Source organism: Homarus americanus, unplaced genomic scaffold (assembly GCF_018991925.1).
Source record: "Homarus americanus isolate GMGI-L3 unplaced genomic scaffold, GMGI_Hamer_2.0 scaffold54840, whole genome shotgun sequence".
Lineage (NCBI taxonomy): Eukaryota > Metazoa > Arthropoda > Malacostraca > Decapoda > Nephropidae > Homarus > Homarus americanus.
Genome location: NW_024745963.1, coordinates 98669 through 119666, shown reverse-complemented (window position 1 = coordinate 119666; position 20998 = coordinate 98669). Strand labels below are relative to the sequence as shown.

General features: G+C 37.0%; 1 protein-coding gene across 9 annotated transcripts in view; it reads left to right on the top strand.

Moving 5' to 3' along the window:
• LOC121878859 overlaps nucleotides 1–20998 on the top strand; it is a 151692-nt gene that overhangs the window by 44956 nt on the left and 85738 nt on the right. For 6 of the 9 annotated variants that reach the window (XM_042385285.1, XM_042385284.1, XM_042385278.1 and 3 more), the window contains 5 exons: nucleotides 4746–5007; nucleotides 11527–11607; nucleotides 18686–18834; nucleotides 20220–20334; nucleotides 20689–20827. In XM_042385285.1, the coding sequence (XP_042241219.1) occupies nucleotides 4884–5007; nucleotides 11527–11607; nucleotides 18686–18834; nucleotides 20220–20334; nucleotides 20689–20827 (608 nt within the window). In that variant the 5' untranslated portion in view covers nucleotides 4746–4883. The remainder of the gene's footprint in view (nucleotides 1–4745; nucleotides 5008–11526; nucleotides 11608–18685; nucleotides 18835–20219; nucleotides 20335–20688; nucleotides 20828–20998) is intronic. The other 3 variants (XM_042385280.1, XM_042385282.1, XM_042385283.1) reach the window with 3 other exon arrangements.

The window sequence follows — 20998 nt, the reverse complement described above, 5'->3', positions numbered from 1 at the left end:
ACTCTGTTATATAATATATTTCACAAAGGAGGCTCGAGATTGTTTTTTTTTTGTAGTGACGGCGTGAAGATTTTATTATTTGGTACCGTATCTCTCATCTCCATACTAGACCGATCCCGTTTTAAATGTTCCCGGATGTTTAAAATAGAAAACACTTTATAAAAATGTCTCCGGTGGGGGAAAAATATATACCAGACTGGTTTTTTTGCAAGAAAAATGCTGGGTGACGAGGGACGACCATCGATCCTACGAAATTTAGTCAGTCAAGTGGAGGTAGAGGAGAGCCTTGACTCGCGACGCCCGGATGAAGCGATAGTAACGTCCGAATCCCCAGGTGCATGACTTCACTCTTCTCGGAATTGTCGTCACTTGGAGCTGCAATAAAATTCTGGTAGTTATTTATAAGCATTCATTTTGATTTTGATTTTTAATTGGTATTTTTAGGTATAATATTTTTAACTCGTAAATTCGTATTATGTATTAGGTCTTATTTTTTGGGGTCATTCGAACGATTATTGACGTATACTCGGAAGGTTTGTCAAGGAGACGACGCTTTTTTTTAAAGGACATTTGAATAATGATAATAATAGCAATAATCGTGATATATTTTATGTGTTAACAAGGGAATCATCACTTACTGTAAGCTCTTCCCAAGAGTAAAAATCATCATTAGTTGTCATTTTGTTCAGTTATTTAGGCTTATAAATCATAATTATATACCAGGAAGTTTATATTAAATATAAATTTGTCGTTCATAAGTCTTATAAAATATTCTTATCCCAGGTTAGAATATTTATGTAGTCAAAAGTCAGTAAAATGGCTGCTAAGACAAGGTAGCCAAACTTACTGTGGGAAAAAATGAGTGGGTGAAAACGCAACGATACAAGGCGCGAATTTAACCTTTTTATTTTTTTTTAATTTATAGAGAATCATTGTTTAAGATAAATTATTCTTTGTATTATTATCTGTTATTTATAGAGCTTGGATATACACTTAAAAAACATCCTACCATGGCAGTTTGGGCTGGGAAGAGTGTTGTTGGTCATACGATGTGAAATGAGACAGAACGTAAAACACCACACGGCCGGGAATACTGGGAATGATGGTGCCAGTAGTCTTATATTACCCCCAGTTGATCACGGCTTCTGGCGTTTACTTAATGCTTGGCTCTATGTTTATGTTTGTTATATTCTATTTAATAATATTTCTTTCACAATTTTAAGTCATTTTATGCTTTTAGTAAAGTTATGTACTTAAAGAGGATTAATATTAGAACAGCTGAGGCGACAGCCATGTGCGTGCGTCACGAAGCTGTTGCCAGATACCACAATGTCTTAAAATAACTCTTGAGATGTAAACCTAATAGTGCCTCCTCCCAAGAGAGCTGCCATGAGGATTTATTGAGATAAATCGAGTCCTTTTGCTCTCATATAACACACATAATCCTCACTTTGACTATAACCAAGGTATTTACCCCTAATCCGAAACTGGCAACTCATAGGATCGATGATTTCCAAGGAAATGCTCAGGAGGTTCGCAGAATTACAAGAAGCCAAGTTTGTGAGGCACTGCAGTTCAGCATCTTTGCGAACTGGACCATGTATGACGTCACAGTCCACAGCTACAACAAACACCCGTCATTAAAGAGATATGAACGAGGGATTACCCACTGTAAGGGACGAAAGATCATGTTTATTTATTATTATTATGTTCAGCTGGAGAGTGATGGCAGCTGCTCCTCCCGTTGTGACTGTCTCGGGGTCGTCTTCATGTAGTTGATGGCTTTGTGTTGTGTTAAAACTGTCACAACTCTAATGCTCTTCAACCTATCAAACTATAATATAGAATTAAAAGTCATTATTTAGTAGAGAAAAAGAAGAGATCCACCCTCAATGAAGCAAGACTCCCACTGGGTAGAACTCATAATTTAGTGAGTTAACATTAGCCTGGTGGTGGTGATGGTTCTGGCAACACTAGAGGCGAGCCACAGGTGGAGTGGAACCGGTTTATATGAGGACTTGGCCATCTTAGTATCTCTGTGTACGCCTGTGTCTTATGATGGTATCTGCATGTGTGTGTATGGGTTGATGAAATCTCTCTCTCTCTCTCTCTCTCTCTCTCTCTTTGTGTATACAATTATGTGTGTGTATGTACAGTGTGTGACGATAATGTATGTGCAATTACTATGTGTGCGTTATATACTTATATGTTAGATTAAAATCCTATCTGTAATTTTATTCCTTTAAAAACATTTTTATTATATTACTTTCCGACATTGTACAGTATTTATGTCATTTCTCAGCTTATGTGCCGATATATATATATATATATATATATATATATATATATATATATATATATATATATATATATATATATATATATATATATATATATATATACATAATTTTAACTTAATATTAACACGATATACTTTTATCTTTATTAATATAACTTAATTTGGATAAACTTGTAAAGATCGTCATGTAGTGAGTGTATTTGGCAACCCGCCACTCACTTAACCAGTCAGACATTTAACCAGTCAGCTAGCAAGCCATTCAGTTACTTAGCCAGTAATATACGAATTCATTTGGGTCAGTTAGCAATCCAGTCAGACAACCAACATGATTAGAAGCCAGTCAAACAGTAGCTCGCAAGTCAGTCAGAAAGTCAGTCAGCTCGCAAGCCAGTCAGACAGTTAGCCAGTATGATAGCAAACCAGAGTGTGTCCCAACGCAGGATGGAGAGTCAAGTTAGTTGTCTTGCGTCATAGGAAACTACGTGCTGCCAGGCCGGGGGTGAATGGGGTAGTTAGGGGGGTGAGTGGGGTAGTTATGGGGGTGAAGGGGTAGTTAAAGGAGGGTGAAGGGGTAGTTATGGGGGTAAGGGGATAGTTAAAGGGGGTGACGGGGTAATTAAAGGAGGGTGAAGGGGTAGTTATGGGGGTAAGGGGATAGTTATGGGGGTGAGGGGGTAGTTAAAGGGGGTAGTTAGGGGGAAAGGGGGCAGTTACGCACTCCTTCACTTTTTTATAAGTCAGTTCATTGTAGTTTTGAATTCATTCTTTGTGGTTAAGTATTGAATTTCTCAGTGTATAAATCATGTAACTTTTCATTTTTATTTACGACTTAACTAGAAAATTATCTGTTCATTTTAGTTTTGATTTATGTCTTAGTGGCTATGTGAGTATTGAATGGTTAGAGTTGTATTGGTGAATATTTCTACCCTGCAGGAATTGTGATTATATTTATGACTCCGCAATTTGTTTATATTTTTGCAAATTCTAGTTTTAATTTATTTCCTTGTGGTTAAATGTGTATTGAATATCTTGCGTGTACTGCATTAGTAAATAATATGCCAGGAAATTTGATGAAAGTTTAGTAAATAATGTTATAAATTTGTACACGAAAATATAATTATATGCTCCTATTACCTATCTTCCAACTTCACGTAAAATCCTAACAGGAAATAGCAATCTCTGCCTCAGATATGCAAAACAAAGGTCAGAGTTTAATAAAGATTCAAAGATAATTATATAAAAGAAAGCGTATGGTATATTATTTCGTACTAATTTAGCTTGAGAGTTCGAGTTTTTCCCGCACTGGCTTACTTTGAAATGTTGTTCTTCCTCACGCTGATTGTCCAGAATGTTAACGAGCTGATTTATACCGGTTTTATTTATATATTTTATGTTTTTATTTTATTACGATGATATAATTGTGGCTGATAAAACTGGAAGAATCTATAGCTCTACATAGATAGTACTACTACTACTTTGCTGCCACTTGGAATCGAGTATGACGATCATCCAGCTGTGATACAATGTTATGCGTTATTAAGGATGTCACCTTCATTGATGAGGTGACTAAAGAGGCCGATACGGGACCGGCAGAGATGTTGCACATGTGGGGGGCTACATCGAGTGTGGGAGGGGCGGCGGCAGCGTCTTTCCGGCATTGGCGCTTGTCTGCCTCGGTTTGCAGTCGGGCTAACTTGAGAGTATTGACACCTTCATACATACATACATACATACATATATACATAATAAATAATAATGGTTGTCCCTCGTGTAACGAGGATGGCTAGTCCAAGGGCCACCTAGACCTGAATTTGTTGAAGGTGTAGAAGCTGTCGCCAACCCCTGAGTTAACAAGTTGCATGATCCCGTGTCAAGGAATAGTTCGAGAAGACCGGACAACTCGTCAACTGCATTGGCTAACTATTTCCTGGGAACACGATCCGTAAATCGATTAACATCCAGGTTCCCAATTACTGCTGGGTAGACAGGCAAATGGCGTAAAGAAACTTGCCCATAGTTTCACCCTGCCAGGGGATCGAACCTGGGATCATTCGCTTGCGAGGCGAGCATGCTGACCATTACATAAATACATACATACATACATGTTGTATATACCTGTTCTGTACGTATTAAATGGGGCAACGTGTGTGGTATTTCACATTTCTTAGTTACAATAGATTTTTTTTTTCCTTTTTTTAATTTTAACCATTAGATGTCTTGTTTAAATTGAATGACACCTTTTTATAGCAGTTTTTAATTGAGTTATTTTTAACCGAACCTAGCGGCTATTGTTTTATATCCCTTAACAAATACTGTACTGTACAGGTATATACTGTATATGTATATGGTTTAAATTTCTTCTTGTTTTGTTTTAATTATGACAGGCTGTATGCACCTAATATATTTCCTTGTTAATTAATCAGTATTTTTTCCGTTTTTTTTTTAGGAGTGACGATGGAGGAGGAGAGGAGGATGTAGGGTGGATGTTAGAACTGGAGGACAACCATCAAGTACTCCTCCACATCCACTTGTTGCACCACAACCACCACTGTTACCACCCCATCCACCACCATCAATCACCATCATGGGGTTGACCAGGAGATGGGGTATAGTCGTGAGCTTGGCAATAGTGACCCTCTTTGCCTACTGTCATGCTAGCGATACCCCCAACTACAATTGTTACAACTTCATCAGAAATGGAAAAGCAGGTAAGGGACTCTGGTCGATTCTCACTTGCATCTTATTTTCAACTTATTATTAGGCTCGTATTCCTCGAGTTGCGGAAGCTTGAGTTTCAGGAACTTGAGTTACGGAAGCTTGAGTTGCAGAAGCTTGAGTTTCAGGAACTTGAGTTACTGAAGCTTGAGTTGCGGAAGCTCAAGTTACGGAAACTCGAGTTATGGAAGCTCAAGTGACAAAAACTCAAGTGACAGACAACTCGGAAACTGTACATTTATCGATGGTATCAGCTAATTTTTCTGTGGCTGGTATCATAATATGACAACAGTTTTATTGATATTGGACAGATTGTTTTAAATGTTGTGTTAAGATGTAATAGTAATACTGCTGTAGATACGACTCATAATGTCCTGAATGGTTGTGTAAAGAAAGCACCATGTTATTCTTTAGTGATCATGAGGGTGTGTTGTGTTTATGTGTTAAATTGTACTTCAGACAGTAGTATCTCTTCTGAGTCTTAAGGATATGTAAGGAAGGAAATTTTATTTGGTATATGAAAGTTTGACTATTATTATTATAACAGTATGTACATGTATTATTGAAAGTGATGTCACAAGATAATACTGTACAGTACTGTTAATTGTAATATGTAATATACTGTTTATTCGATGCTAAATGAAACATCATTTGAATGTGACAAAGCATCACTTGGAAGAACTCACTGGTTGGGACACTGGAGGAGAGGAGAAGATATTATATGTTCCTTTGGCATTGCTTCCTTGTAACTCTGTCGTGGAGAATCATTTAACTTTGTAGTGCTTTGCTGTTTCACATGTGCAGCTTATTTTAAAAAAGCCTTCCTGGTGGAGGGGTTAAATGGAATGGTAAAAGCTTAGGGTGCAAGTAGATACTGCTTTTGTGCTTTTTATATATATATATATATATATATATATATATATATATATATATATATATATATATATATATATATATATATATATATATATATATATATATATATATATATATATACATACTACTATACTATTAAGAGCTGAGGTTGTATGCATTGTTACATGTTTTTCTTTTTTAGTATGTTTATAATCAATAACTTATTACATCAAAAGCTTTTCTTTTCTTTTTTTGGCGGTGCATCTAACCCTACAGCTTTGGGGGTGGGGAGTGAACACAATATAACTACTTGTATGTAAGAGAAGCTTATACCCACATACTGTACAGTACACTATATGGTACTTATTTAAAAGATTGTATCAAAAGTTTATACCGGGTTATACGGTTAACAACGCTACCATTAAGTTTAAAGTTTATACTGAATATTATTGGAAAAGATACCAAGTTGTTATTAAGGAGAAGCAGAAGAATGTGGTGTTGTTCTGTTGTATGTTGTTGTAGGTGCCATGAACACCCAGCACTGTCTAGCAATGTTTTACCAAGTCAGATTTTCACCATTGGGGGGACAATTGAGCATCAGATACATTTATTACTTATGGTATTTATGATAGGAGAGGAGATAGTTGTTGTGTGCTAAATAGCCTTAACTAAATCTAGATTAAAGGGACTCTCTCTCTCTCTCTCTCTCTCTCTCTCTCTCTCTCTCTCTCTCTCTCTCTCTCTCTCTCTCTCTCTCTCTCTCTCTCTCTCTCTCTCTCTCTCTCTCTCTCTCTCTCTCTCTCTCTCTCTCTCTCTCTCTCTCTCTCTCTCTCTCTCTCTCTCTCTCTCTCTCTCTCTCTCTCTCTCTCTCTCTCTCTCTCTCTCTCTCTCTCTCTCTCTCTCTCTCTCTCTCTCTCTCTCTCTCTCTCTCTCTCTCTCTCTCTCTCTCTCTCTCTCTCTCTCTCTCTCTCTCTCTCTCTCTCTCTCTCTCTCTCTCTCTCTCTCTCTCTCTCTCTCTCTCTCTCTCTCTCTCTCTCTCTCTCTCTCTCTCTCTCTCTCTCTCTCTCTCTCTCTCTCTCTCTCTCTCTCTCTCTCTCTCTCTCTCTCTCTCTCTCTCTCTCTCTCTCTCTCTCTCTCTCTCTCTCTCTCTCTCTCTCTCTCTCTCTCTCTCTCTCTCTCTCTCTCTCTCTCTCTCTCTCTCTCTCTCTCTCTCTCTCTCTCTCTCTCTCTCTCTCTCTCTCTCTCTCTCTCTCTCTCTCTCTCTCTCTCTCTCTCTCTCTCTCTCTCTCTCTCTCTCTCTCTCTCTCTCTCTCTCTCTCTCTCTCTCTCTCTCTCTCTCTCTCTCTCGTGACTGTTTATGTGTGTGCATGATGCAAGTTGTGTGTGCTTGTGTGTTTGATAATAGCACCTACATTGGAGGGGGGAGTTGTATACGAAGCAACAACACTGCAAAGGGATATGTTTACAGTCACGTGAACGATACGGTAAACCAGCTATTAAATGAGATTAATTGAGGGGGGGGGGGATTTTTATTTAAATTTGGATTTTTTGGGGGGGATTTTAATTTTGTTTAACTTTGGCATTTTTTTAACTGGAATTTTGTGAAGTTTTGGATATTGTGAACTGTATGATTTACTCCAGGTATTGTATCCAAGCGGCAAGTTGTACCTAAAACTCTCGCTGAAAAGGATTGATTTTCTGTGTGGCCAAGTTTTAATGGATCCTTTACTTATTGACATCCATAGCTTCATTATCGATTAGAATTGACCATTTATTTTAGAACCAAGAGGTCCACTAAGCTGCTTATTTTAATGGGTACAGTATCAAACTCTTTGGCACCTTACTGTAAGCTTTTGAGTTTATTTCGGCATTCATATTAGGTCTTATTTGTAAATAGGGTCTAAAGGGTTCCAATTTATAATGGCACTCAAACTTAATGACTCACTCAAATTATATACAAAACCCCTTGAGTACTATGACTTGATCTCCTGAGTACAATTTTGTAAAGTACCGTACTCAAGGGAACAGATCATCATATCGAAGGCTTAAGATATCGTATTTTAGGAATTAAATTTTGTACTCAAGGCATTAAATCATCGTATTATTGTATTCTGGATGGTATCGTACTCAAAGGGATAAGGTTCGTTGGAGGTCTTGCTGGGTATCTCTTGCAGCCAGATACAGTAGATAGATGAATGGATAGTTAGTTAGATATGCAGTACAGTATATAGATAGATAGATAGATAGATACAGGAGATAGATGGTAAAATTGTACAGTAGCTGGAATATGTACAGTAGGTTAGTGCTGCTCGGCTTGTGCATGTATATTTATTGTTATTACCATTTATTATTATTAGTGTTGGTTATTGGGGTGTGCTATTGTTGCTGTTATTGTAGATGCTCTTTTGTCATGTGCTCTTGGCTGCTCTGTAATGGAACCCAAATCCAGTTTCTCCATATTCTTGCTCTAATGATAAGATGTTGGAACTTCCCCTTTTTTATTTATTTTTATCAGGTAATTTAAAATATGAGGGTGATGGGGTCAGAGATATAAAAGGCTTACAGTATCAGAGCATACAGTAAATAGCAGTGTTGTACTATTAGCTTCGGGAGGTGCAGCTTGTAATGTACTGTGCAAGTTTTTAGAAATTGCCGACCATGTGCTATAATCTGCTGCCTCTTTCCAACTCCTTCGCTATTAGTTCAGAAAAGTATTGATAGTTAATAAGATTCCTTCAGACTATGTACTAGTTCATGACACTTCAGGCCTCTCATGTATCATATAAGGAACAGCAAAACCAAACATATCATTATCCACAGTATTACCATGACGTTTTATACGAGTTCAATTATCTTATGTTACAGTTAATACCTGTATCCCTAACTCTACTTATACTGTATATTCTTAACTGTCACCATGAAAAGAATATTAGTCCCCTTGGCCTTATAATGCTCTACCTTTCTCTTACTTTATTTCAGTACTTCCTCTTGTAAGTTGTCACTCTCTCACACTCTGCTATCTTATATTTGACACGGTTTACCTGTTTCAGACACAGCTTTCATATTCCTGGATATATCTGACACGGCCACCATAGCTTTGACTCTTCCATAACATGTGACATTGATACCACATCATGTTTATGTCTCTGGTATCATGTACAATTACACCGGGAGACCGAACTGCAGAAGTGGGTCTCTGAACTACTTGGCTATCTGTGTAATATATTAATCTGTAGTATCTCTGTGCGTAAAGGGACTTTTTTTGTTTGGTTTGTGACTGTACATACACTACCATGGTGTGTGTGTGTGTCATTAATACCATATTTCTGACAGGACCATTGTGATCATGACACTACCATGATGTATGAAACTGGTAACTCTATTTATGACAATATCATAATGGTCATAATACTACACTGCTACTACATACCATGTTACTGAAACTTGTGTACCATCTTACTCCTGTTCCTGCCATGGTTGATGTTTCCATTATATGTACTGTACTTGTGAAATGAGTACCGTGACCCTGGCAACCATCACACTCTAGTGGCTACTGTACCACGTTTCTGACACTCTACCATTATACCGCCTATCATTATCATTTCCACTATATCTACCATTTTATGGCTGTTATATCTCACTACAGTTATTCTCTTGTCACTACTAATTATGTTGCACCATTATGTCTGATACTATCATTATACAGTTCTTATTTCACTACTACGGTATTCTTGGTCCACAACATACTACTACAGGCTGCCATCCCTACTGCTAACTCCCACGGATGATGGCCACCGTTAAGGCTTAACACCAGTTGAATGCATCATCAGACCCTTAGAACATAGTATCACAGACCCTTAAGAACTTATTATCATTGTCAGAAATGCCGTCATGACCAATCACGCACACCACCCCTGCCATCCCTGTATTAAGGACATTGTCTCCATACTTTACATGACCATTTTTCCATTAGTATGACTATATCTGTGAACTACCCCACTTCTTCTGTTCATTAGTTTCATTACCACATTGTGAGGAAGTAGTAGAATTAGTTAAAGCTGCTTTTAAATCAGTACAGTATTCTTAACCTTTTTAACTTTATTTGAGTTTGCATTAACACAGCTTTGTGGAATTTTTATTTACAATAATGATTAAACTTCATAAAAAGAAAGTTCAAATAACAGTGTATTGGTGATACAGTATTTGTGTTCAACCAATGCAGGCTGTGCAGATTATGTGGAACATTTACTTGTCCCGGGCAAGTCACTTTTGAAATTTACCTCCTGGGTATTTTTCTTTTTTGTCCTGACAAATTTATGGAGGGAATTTACTTTCTTGGATATTTTATGGGAAAATTTTCATAAATACCGTATCTTAAAACATTCAAATTTATTGTGTGTATTAACTCAAACATCACTTGTGTATGTTTAATTGGTGTCAGCAGTTGTAACCTTTGGTTTGTGATGTCATAACTCCTGTCACCTCACTTATCACCTGCAGGGTGTATATTGAGGTAGTTCCTTGATCACCTACCATAACTGCACTTTGTCTAAGTGGCGGTAACACTTGTCATGTGAGGTAACCTCACATCTACACGCTCTCAGCTTGGTGGTAGCTTTGAAACGTTGTCAACCTGACACCGACTTACTAGAGGCGGGTTGATGGCTTCAGGTAGAAATAAATTACCTGCACCTGACATAGGTGATAGGTGGCTTGTTAATGGATCTTCCAGCTTAAACATGTATGGGGAGGTGGGGTCAAGTAGCACCTGACAGAAGCCCATCGAGGTATTTACCTCAAAATATTAGCTTGTCCCCTGGGCAAGTGCTGGACATAAGGACGTGAAAAATCACTTGCCTAGTCCAGGTACGGCAGGGCTACCAGGGTTTGTTACTCTGCACAGCCTGATCCAGTGGTATATGCATGTATTAGTCCTGGTTCCGAGCATAAATATTATCACGTGGTTAAGACTGTAAGATGATTCTGGTAGACCTTGAGTAGGCTGGTATTACTGTAGTAATAGTGGCACTGGTGTAGCTGTTTCTCTGCTGAGCTTTAGTTCTCTCCCCTTCACACACACACACACACACACACATGTATTTACCATATGTATTTATGTTTTGTGTCAATGTAAGTTGAGAAATACAATATAAAACTAAAGAGTGCCATAATTCTTCTTATAAATTCAGAATTTTGAAATGTAAATATTTTCAGTTATTAGATTTGTCAGATGTAAATTAATACTGTACATTTTTTATTATTTATGTTTAGACTATTATTTTTTATTTTTATTTTATTAATACTTCAATGGTAACTTCCTACTCTGGAGGAGCTATGACGCTAGAATGTTTCGTATACAGTAATTGAAAAGAGAATAAATATAAGATGTAGTTCAGTTAGGTTCTTACAGCACAGTACATTAGATAACTATTTGAGGTCACCATTGTTGATGATAGAGAAGGAGTTGGAATCAGCATTAGAATATTTGAAGAAAAAAAAGAAAAAAGGCCACACTATTTAGATCATAGTTAAATTGTATAACTTATAATCCCAAAAATATTTTAAAAAGTTTTCAATAGTTGTCAATATCCACCCAATCAATCATTTACTTCTGCCATGACCTAACTATACCCTGCCCTTAATTGTTCCATCATAAGCAGAACGAAGCAATGACAAAAGTGTATCACGTCAACATCGGAAACGGGGTGCCTCCGGATGTGATGGTCCACACTGTGCAGGTAAGTTGTGTCCCGCAGATGAAGTGTCATTATTAAAACTTCATGAATTGTGTTGGAACTATTTCTCCCATCCAACAGTATATTTGATGATTAATTAACTCTACCAGAGGCCTTGGTTCATGCCCTGTGTCCTGATGCTGTGACCACCTCCTTACACACTGATTGGTATGAGATAACGTATGTACCTATAACATCTTTTGGTTACCGGTACATTACATCATAATGGAATTAAAATTACAATGGTGTTTAACTTGTATTTGATTCTTTTTTCATGTTTTATGAATTATTTAGTTTTCAATTTTGTATATACTGTATATATATTTTAGACAATTTTAAAACTACAACTGTACATAGACCAGTGGGTCGGACGATGACACGAGGAAAAATTAAAAACAAATTTGACAAATTGTTAGATGTTGAGTTCTCTGACCAGTGAGTCAGTCCTCTGTAGTGTGTTGTTAGAACATTTCTGCTGTACATACTGTATATAGATGTGACGCACTTTTTTTTTTTTTGCTAATTGGGGAGACTCCCCCCCCCCTGGTAAATCTGCTACCGTAGACTCTTCCCTTATGTACAGTGCATGAATAATTCCACTGAAAACTAAAGCTCAAGTTTGTGGTGTGTGTATATAAAGTTTATAAAAAATAATCCTTATTAATAAACTTTCTGCTTTTGATAAACCAGTGGGAAAAAATAAGTAGTGGGTAATATATATATATATATTTTTTATTGAAATTTTCTTAGTGATGAAAAGGACATATGACCGTAGCAAAGTAGCAAACCTTTGTCATGGTCGTGTCCTGTCAGAGTTAATTCTGTACTCTCATGTCAGGACTGATGATGCTAAAGTCAAGGTTAATATACTGCTATATCAGGTTAATACAGTTGGCATATCAAAAGTAAATTTCCAGTTCAGTGTTGTGAGAAATGTTTATGAATACAAAACATTTCCTGCTTTTGATATATGGTGCTGTCAGGGTAGTGTCTTATTACCTCAGGGAGTAGTGACACAGATGAGCTCCCACTCATAAATACGCTCGACCACGTTCAGCTACGTCACGAATACTGTACACTAGACTGTCTCCCACTCACGAATGCACCAGTCTGGCTTCCACTCTCACACGAATACACTAGGCCAGCTCCCACTCCCTCTCGAATGCACTAGATTGTCTCCCATTCCCTGACTAATAAAGCATGGCTATGTAAGATGCCATCAGCACCATTATTTCCTGTATCATACTTTTAAGATATTGTTTACATTAATTTAATACTGTAGATAAAATACTAATGATCACAGACCCATTACCATCAGTCTGCTTCTCACTTCCTACTTCCAAGATTTTTTTACAGTAAACTTATGTTTCTTTTGGATGTTCATCGTTTTCTTAGTTTTTGGTAATATTTGGTTAATATTTTTGTTACACTAAGTTAACAATGAATATATATTTTCACGATAACTTTTACCTCTTGTCTGTGAACAATACCGTTTATCATGTGTACTGATGTTGGTAGTTTAGTTGTGTTCAGCTTAGGTTACAGCACAAGTAAACAATTTTCTTCAGATGTTTTTTAATGTTGCAGTTTAAAGTCTAGCAGTGATGAGTGTGAACATGGATGGGACAATCACAAGCTTACATTAAATTGGATGATAACACTGTACTGTGCTCTTATCCTTCTCCCGTTGTTAATCTTAGTTGGCTGTAATTTTAATCTTAGATATGATGAGTAGGAAATCTAATTAAAATTTAGGTTTAAAATTCTCGTCTAAAATTCCCGTCTAAAATTCCTCTTCTCATTTAAGTGAATAAATGATAGAGGATCAAGTGTAAATTAAATAAAACAAATCAAAACTGGTAATTAGTGTTCACACTCTCCAAAAAGTATCTCTACGATTTTGTGTGTGTGTGAGACAATATGACACAATGAATGAATGAAGGATTTTGACAACCTTATCGAGACAACAGGAGTCACAGTGTTCATTTTTAAATTCATTGGAGCCTTTCGTAAAGATACCTTTTGAATTGAGTGTACCTTGGTGGGGGTACAGGCTGGTATGTGAGAAATCCTTCACCTGAAATTTTGTTCATTATATTGAATAAAAGGTGAAGTTTGTTGATTGATTTAGTACTCCCTACAACACTGAGGTTGTTATGTGGAATTCTCATTAATTGATTGGGTTCTTACTGTATGTGGTGAACAGTAGAGTTTACACCCTGTTCATTGTTACGCTTCAGGTATTATGTTGTTACCTGTCCATCTAGTACGTTTTAATGCAATACAATAAAGACTTTACTCCCTGTATGCCATGTGCCGCTACTTTTCTCCCTTTATTAATCCTTTTGCAGTCACATTCTGCCATAGTCTTTACTCTAAATGAAGGTAAATGGCATAGTGATTCTTACTATTCTTTACTCTTTCAAAAATGCCTGAGAAGAATGAGAATGAATTAGCCTTAGACAGGAACACTCTTAAGTAAAGCCAAGCTGAAAGTCATTAATCCATTTGTGCTTTCCAGGGTGATTACAACTTGAATGTAAAATTATTACATTTAGTTTTTTTCGCAGATATGATGTTGAGTGAATTTATGATAGATTGAGGTTAGTGATCTGCTTCCTATAGTGGTCCTCCACAACTCTTGCTATAGTCCCTGATGTCTGTGATTTATAGAGCACAGTATCCGATGAGACTCTTCCTTACATGCTTTTAAGACTCGAGCAAATATCTCATCAGCGTCTGGAAATTTAGGTCCTTGGTATTGAGCCTCAAGGATGGGCTGGTATGTTGATGTTAGGTGTTGTGAGATTTTGTCAAGGAAAATGGAAGAGGTAGATGATGGAGGAGGGTGCAAGGTTGGTTTAGAAAGATAGAGTGGTGCAAGAGGGAGGGCTGGGGTGAGTTAACTGGCTTCACTGCTGTAGAAATTGAACAAGTTTGGAATAGGGGAGAGTTCATAATGAAGGTCAATACTGTATTTTACGGCATATAAGATACATTTTCTGGTCTGAAAAATGGCCAAAGAGTCGGCCTGTATCCTATATGTAAAGTTGCTGTCTCCTGTAACCTAATGAATTGCCCAGATGGTGTTTTCAGTGTGCTAAATTCTACCTAACCCAACTCCAGAATTAAAAATATGTTATTGAATACTTAAGCACATTGTTATTATTTTTAATTAATTAAAAAATAATTATTGTAAATATAAAAGCTGGATTTATAACTACTGTACTGATAATGATAACCTGAGACAATTCACATATGTCTGGCAGATATCCAGCTCTTCAGAGGTAGCTGAGCAGTAGCTAATGCCATACCTGTAACATTTATTTTTAAATCTACTAGTACCTGATACAAATGAAGATTTACAGATAACTTTCTTTTCACATTTGCGTCTGTTAACATCGCTGGTGGCATTGTAGCCAAATTAAACTCGTCACTGTAACCACCAGGTTGCTGGCCAAACTGTGAGGTGTTACGGTTATTTTCAACTCGTATTTTGTGGTAGATACAGTATATGTAACTTTCTTCATTTATTTTTACTCAGTTACATGCACACACCATCCTACATACATTATGTGAAACAAAAGTAAAAAAAAATAATCGTCATAAAGGCAAACACATAAAGCGAATGTTCATTTCTTTGCACACAAGTTAGCTGGTTCAGTTGGGGATCAGGAGGAGAGAGCAGAGTGTAGGGGCGGGGAGCATTGCTAGGGAACCTGCGGAGGTAGCTTCCATGTTGGTCTGCGCTGTTGTGGTGAAGCAGGGAGTGTAAACTTTCATTTGCCTTTTTTATTTACTGGTTTGGCATTACTGTACAGTATTTTTTGTTGTACTTATTTATTGATATTATTGTTATTTGTTCCTCACGTTTACTGGTATACCGTAACTGTATATACTGTACTCGTATTAAGAAAACTATGGCTACAGGAGGAAAATACACACAAAAGTTTTTTTTTTCTCCTAAATACTCCCTGCTGAAATGAGAGGTGCGTCTTATATGGCCTTCCGTATGATATGTTGTAAAATACGGTAATTATTAGATAATGAAAAAAGTAGAGAAGGGAGACTGAGAGAAATAAAAGGCAGTTTATATGGAGATTGAATGGAGAAAGTAGAGAGTGATGAAATGAGTCACAGAGTAGCAGAGGAAAAGGAGGTACTGTAATTGGTGCATTGAGAAGGGGGGGAGGGGGAGAGATAGAGAAAGAGAGATAAAAATAGTCAAGGTTGGGGATATACAATCAAAGATGAAAGCCGTGTCGCGGTTTTGTCCAAAGATTAAATATAATTCATGAAACATTATGAGGTCCCTACCACAAGGCAGAGCGCACCAAAAGTTTTAGCCCTTGGGCATATGTTTACACCAAGTTTCACGACACGACTTTTGTCTTTAATTGTATACACATTTTTTTTTGCCCCAATATTATTATACGCCATACTCGGATGTGAAAATGGGCTCTTGAGCTTGAGAGAAAATTATCGTATAAAAAGTGACAGAAATTATGTGTTTGAGAGAAGCTTGTACAGGGAATAGGATGCAGAGAATAAGAATTGAAAGTGAAATGAATATTGGACAGAGAATGAAAAATAAATGTGTCTGCTCAGGTGTTATGGACATACTGAATGAATAGGTAATGAATGATTGGTAAAAAGTGTGTGTAAATCTGAGGAGGTGGATGGTAGGAGGGAGAGGGGAAGGAAAGAGACACAGTGAAGGATGTACTAGTCTTGTGCATGAGTGAACAGACAAAGGGGTATTGACTGATTCAATGGGGAAAGAAAGATGTATGTACTGTACTGTATATACTCTCAAGTGAAAAGTGTTACGTTGTGTGAAGCATCAGGAATAAACCAAGTGAATGTTTGAGAAGAGTATTGTATTGTATCAGAGAAGAATGCATTTGTTATAATAGCAAGCGTGAATGAATTGGGAATGTGTGTATGTGTGTGTAACTATATGCATTTACTCTTTAATTCAGCTGCTTTCCATTTTGTAGTAAAAAACTTGAAAGAAGAATAAGAAAAACCTTTTTGTAGAAAATTACCACTGTGCTGTGATATATGTTTTTGGTGGTGTGTTTTTTCTGTCACTTGCTTAAAGCAGAAGTATATAGTTAGTGTCAGCTTAACGTACATGATGCATTTCTGAAAACCTGTACGGTAAGAGGACATTAATACAGTATACCTTAGAAAACCTATGAATTGAGAACCATTGTACCATACACCTGAAAACATTCCTCCCTCCCCCTCCAATTTTTTGTTATCGTGAATTGCCTCATATAATCACAAAATGGTGAAATAATGTCAAATAAACTTAAAACAGTGAAAAATGTTCTTACATTAAGTTATTGTGTCCACCTGTACACTGGACTTAGGAGCACTTACAGATATACCTTAGAAAACCTATGAATTGAGAACCATTGTACCATACACCTGAAAACATTCCTCCCTCCCCCTCCAATTTTTTGTTATCGTGAATTGCCTCATATAATCACATGACAGTGTGAGTTATTGTGTGTACACTGGACTTAGGAGCACTTATATACATGAATGAACCATTGTGAAAACAATGTCAATATAATCACTCAAATAAAAAACAGTGAAACACTGGACTTCTTACATATACCTTAGAAAACCTATGAATTGAGAACCATTGTACCATACACCTGAAAACATTCCTCCCTCCCCCTCCAATTTTTTGTTATCGTGAATTGCCTCATATAATCACAAAATGGTGAAATAATGTCAAATAAACTTAAAACAGTGAAAAATGTTCTTACATTAAGTTATTGTGTCCACCTGTACACTGGACTTAGGAGCACTTACAGAGGAGGAGAGAAATTATTGCTTGGAGGTAGAGGGTGGCGACTCTCAGAGGATTTAACTGGAGGGTAAGGTGTACAGTAGCTGAGGTGCAGTTAACTTTGGTGATGTTGGTGTTTAAGAAGTTGTTGGTGTTTTTATCTTTTTTTGAAGATTTTATTGAAAGAAATGTGTCTAGTTGCCATTTTGCTCATAATGATACCTGTAGTTGGGGATATGAGATACTCGGTCCCAGTACAAAATACGTCGATCTCTTCCTGCGTGAAACTACCAAAACAAAGTAAAGAACGGGCAGTAAGCGAAGAGTATCTGTGAGTGAATGGCGGTATACAGGCCCAGCATGTGTGCGTGTGTGATGGACATGTGTACATACGTAGGATAGGACATATGGCACCATCATACAAAGTACGTATTTGTGAGCATACGTACATATACTGAGCTGACAACTCTCACTGACCTCTCACTACTCATACCCTTCACTGTTTACTGTTTGTTCTGAATGAAGCATCAGACATCAAGTCGGTGTGTTTAATCTATTAATACTTTCTCAATTAACCTTTTAAGGGGTACTGTTGAAAGTCGGGATTTTTAATTTAGCTAATACTAGATGGTTTTATTCAGCTGAGAGACCCCTACCATTCAATGGGTTAAAGAATGACACAAAAACCTAGACTTTGTTTATTTAGTATTTAATTTAGATGAGGCAAAAAAAATTAATTTAATGTGCATTGTGCATACCTGGTACAACTGTAGAGTGTTGGATGAAACAAAAGAGGTTTACTTCAGTGTGTTTAGTATTTTATGAGATGAAATGTAAATCATTGTATAAATTATTGATGTATGTTTAGTGCATTCTGGGGTGGTGTGTTGTAAGGAAAGTAATTTTATATACAGTACAGTATATTTTTTTCTTTCCAATACAAATCCATCCTTATTGGTATTTAATGGAAATGAGACAGTGATGAGATAGAGGTGAGGAGGTGGAAATTTGTGTCCATGTATTAGTGTATTTGTTCCTAACTGTGGTACAACATGTGTGGACTGTGGTTAATTGTAAAAAAAAAAAAAAAAAAAAAACAAACAATATAAAACAATTGAAGTACGGTATCTGTGTAGAGTATCAGGTATATTACATCTTTTGTTATCAATAACCCAAATAAAGAAGGTTTACCTTATGTATGTCATATTGACAGATTATATATATACTACTGTATATATAAGTCATTTAATGTAATAATTTCTCTTGATATTTCAGCTATAGAGCCAAGGGGAGATATTGTAATTGAAGTTGACTCATACTACGAAGCTGTCTGTCTCTTTAACCCACAACATATAAACAAACAAGATGTCCGTTTTAAGCATGTTGAAAATTCGCCTGAAAAGTCATACCAGATTCAACCTGTAGTAAGTATTTTATATGTCACACCTTAGTAGATATCAATATTTTTAATTATCTTTCATGTAAAAAAGCTTGAGTTCAAAAGCTAAAAGGGGCTGAAGGAGGTTAAGAGTGTTGTTGTCGTTATTCATGGCAAGAGGACCTTACCTCCATGTTAAAGGAAGGTTGTATATGGCTGTCATGAGAAGTGTGATGTTGTATGGCAGTAAAACATGGGCAGTTATAGAGGGTGACATGTGCAGGCTTGAGTGAACTGAAATGAGAATGATGAGATGGATGTTCGATGTGACACTGGTAGGCAGGAGACACTGTTTTATATAGAGGTGGACTGAGATGGTTTGAGCTTGTAGAGAGAATGAATGTGACCAACTGGGACAAGTGATGCACGAGTCTAAACTTGGAGGGGAGAAAAGCCAGGGGCACTCTGGAAGGTAGGAAATATTGTACACACGACATTCAACGTTGACTGACTATTATGAACTCCTATGATGTACAGTGTAGTACAAATGGTAAAGGGAATTGTTTTATTATGAGGGATGATCATATGAGTTTGCCCAATTGATTTAATTGATGACACATTATTTTTTCAGTTTGTAATACATTTAAGTTTTGTAAACGCCTAATATATTTCTATCACTATTGAACTGTGTCTCTGTATCTACTGTATCATGTATCATAAGCAACTTCTAATACTGTATTTTTAGGCAGTGACAAAGGGAGAACAATATGAAGATGCTGTAGTCACATATTGTATTTGGATATACTTTATTGGATTATGTAATGTGGTTTCTATGAAGGATAATCCCACTGGATATTTTGAAACCTTGAACAGAGTTTCTTAGGAGTCATGAACTATAGGGAAATGAAACCATAGGGAAAATACATTACTGTACTACTTTGACAAGTTGGTGAGAGTAAGGGAGGACTATGACCAGAAGGAGGAGTGTCTCTACAGGACCTTGATAATGTTAGGGATGATGTGATGGTGAGGGCCAGAAACCTACAGGAGGAGGAATCAGGGCATTGAGATCTCCACAAAATTAGAGAGAAGAGGGGGAAGGAAGGTGAGGAGGGAATGCCAGGGTGTAGTCGGGAAGGGTATGAAAGTTGAGGCACCCGCAGCATTACAAAGGGCACACCAGTTGAGCTGAGTTGAGCAAAAGGTCATTCCCTCACCTTAAAAAAAACCCCACAAATAAAAGATCATCAATATTTCCTACTGGTGCATGACTTATTAGACACCCTGTAGTGGAAGAGGCCGTAGAGGAATGGTTGGGGGAAGGGGGATCATTGACTTTGGTTGGAGTCTATGAATCATATCCGTAATTGTTTTATGTGCTGCATCCTTTATCTCGCCAACAGTCATGATAACTCTACCTTTTCTTTACAGGAAGTGAGCGATTCGGCTATAAGAATAAACGTTAGTCACAGTGAAGCGGTGGAATACAAGCTGCAGTGTCTGAGGAACGATTCTTTCTTATGTGAACGAACAGTCAAAGTTGGATGTTAGTATTACTGTTAAGCGTTGTTATTTACACATGGGTTTGTGCACCTGGTATGTCGTTGTGTGTTTTGTATTTTTTCCTGTTAAAAAGAAAAAGAATCATGTTTATATATACTGGTAGAGTACTACTGTGTACAGAACTGGAGCAATACCTGTGCAGTATTTTATTTTCCTGTTTAAAGTAATTCACCATAAGAGTTTGAAGTAATATATAACCTGTATGTCAGCCTGCACACACTTTTTCATTAGTCTACAATTCCAAGTAAAAAGAAATTAAAACAGACACAAGATGTTATATACAGTAGTTTGTGCTCATTTTGTTTATGCTGATGAAATCAACTCCGTGTTTTTCCAGATATGCCGCAGGATGTGGAGAACTTCACGTGCATCTCCAAAAATTGGCAGACGCTAAACTGTACATGGACAATTCCGTATAACCCCGTCCAAGTTATATATAATCTCACGTATGTTGTGGTGGGCCTCCATAATAGCAGGTATGCTTTTTTGCGCTAACGCCAGCCTTGGGGGAGAGAGGCTATCTTGGCAAATGAGTTTAGTACTTAGGTTGTGAAGAATTGTGTGAACGAAATCTCTCTCCTGTTTTAAAGCACTTTGCATTTTGTTCTGCTTGTTCATTTATTTCTATGACTTTAATCTTATATTAT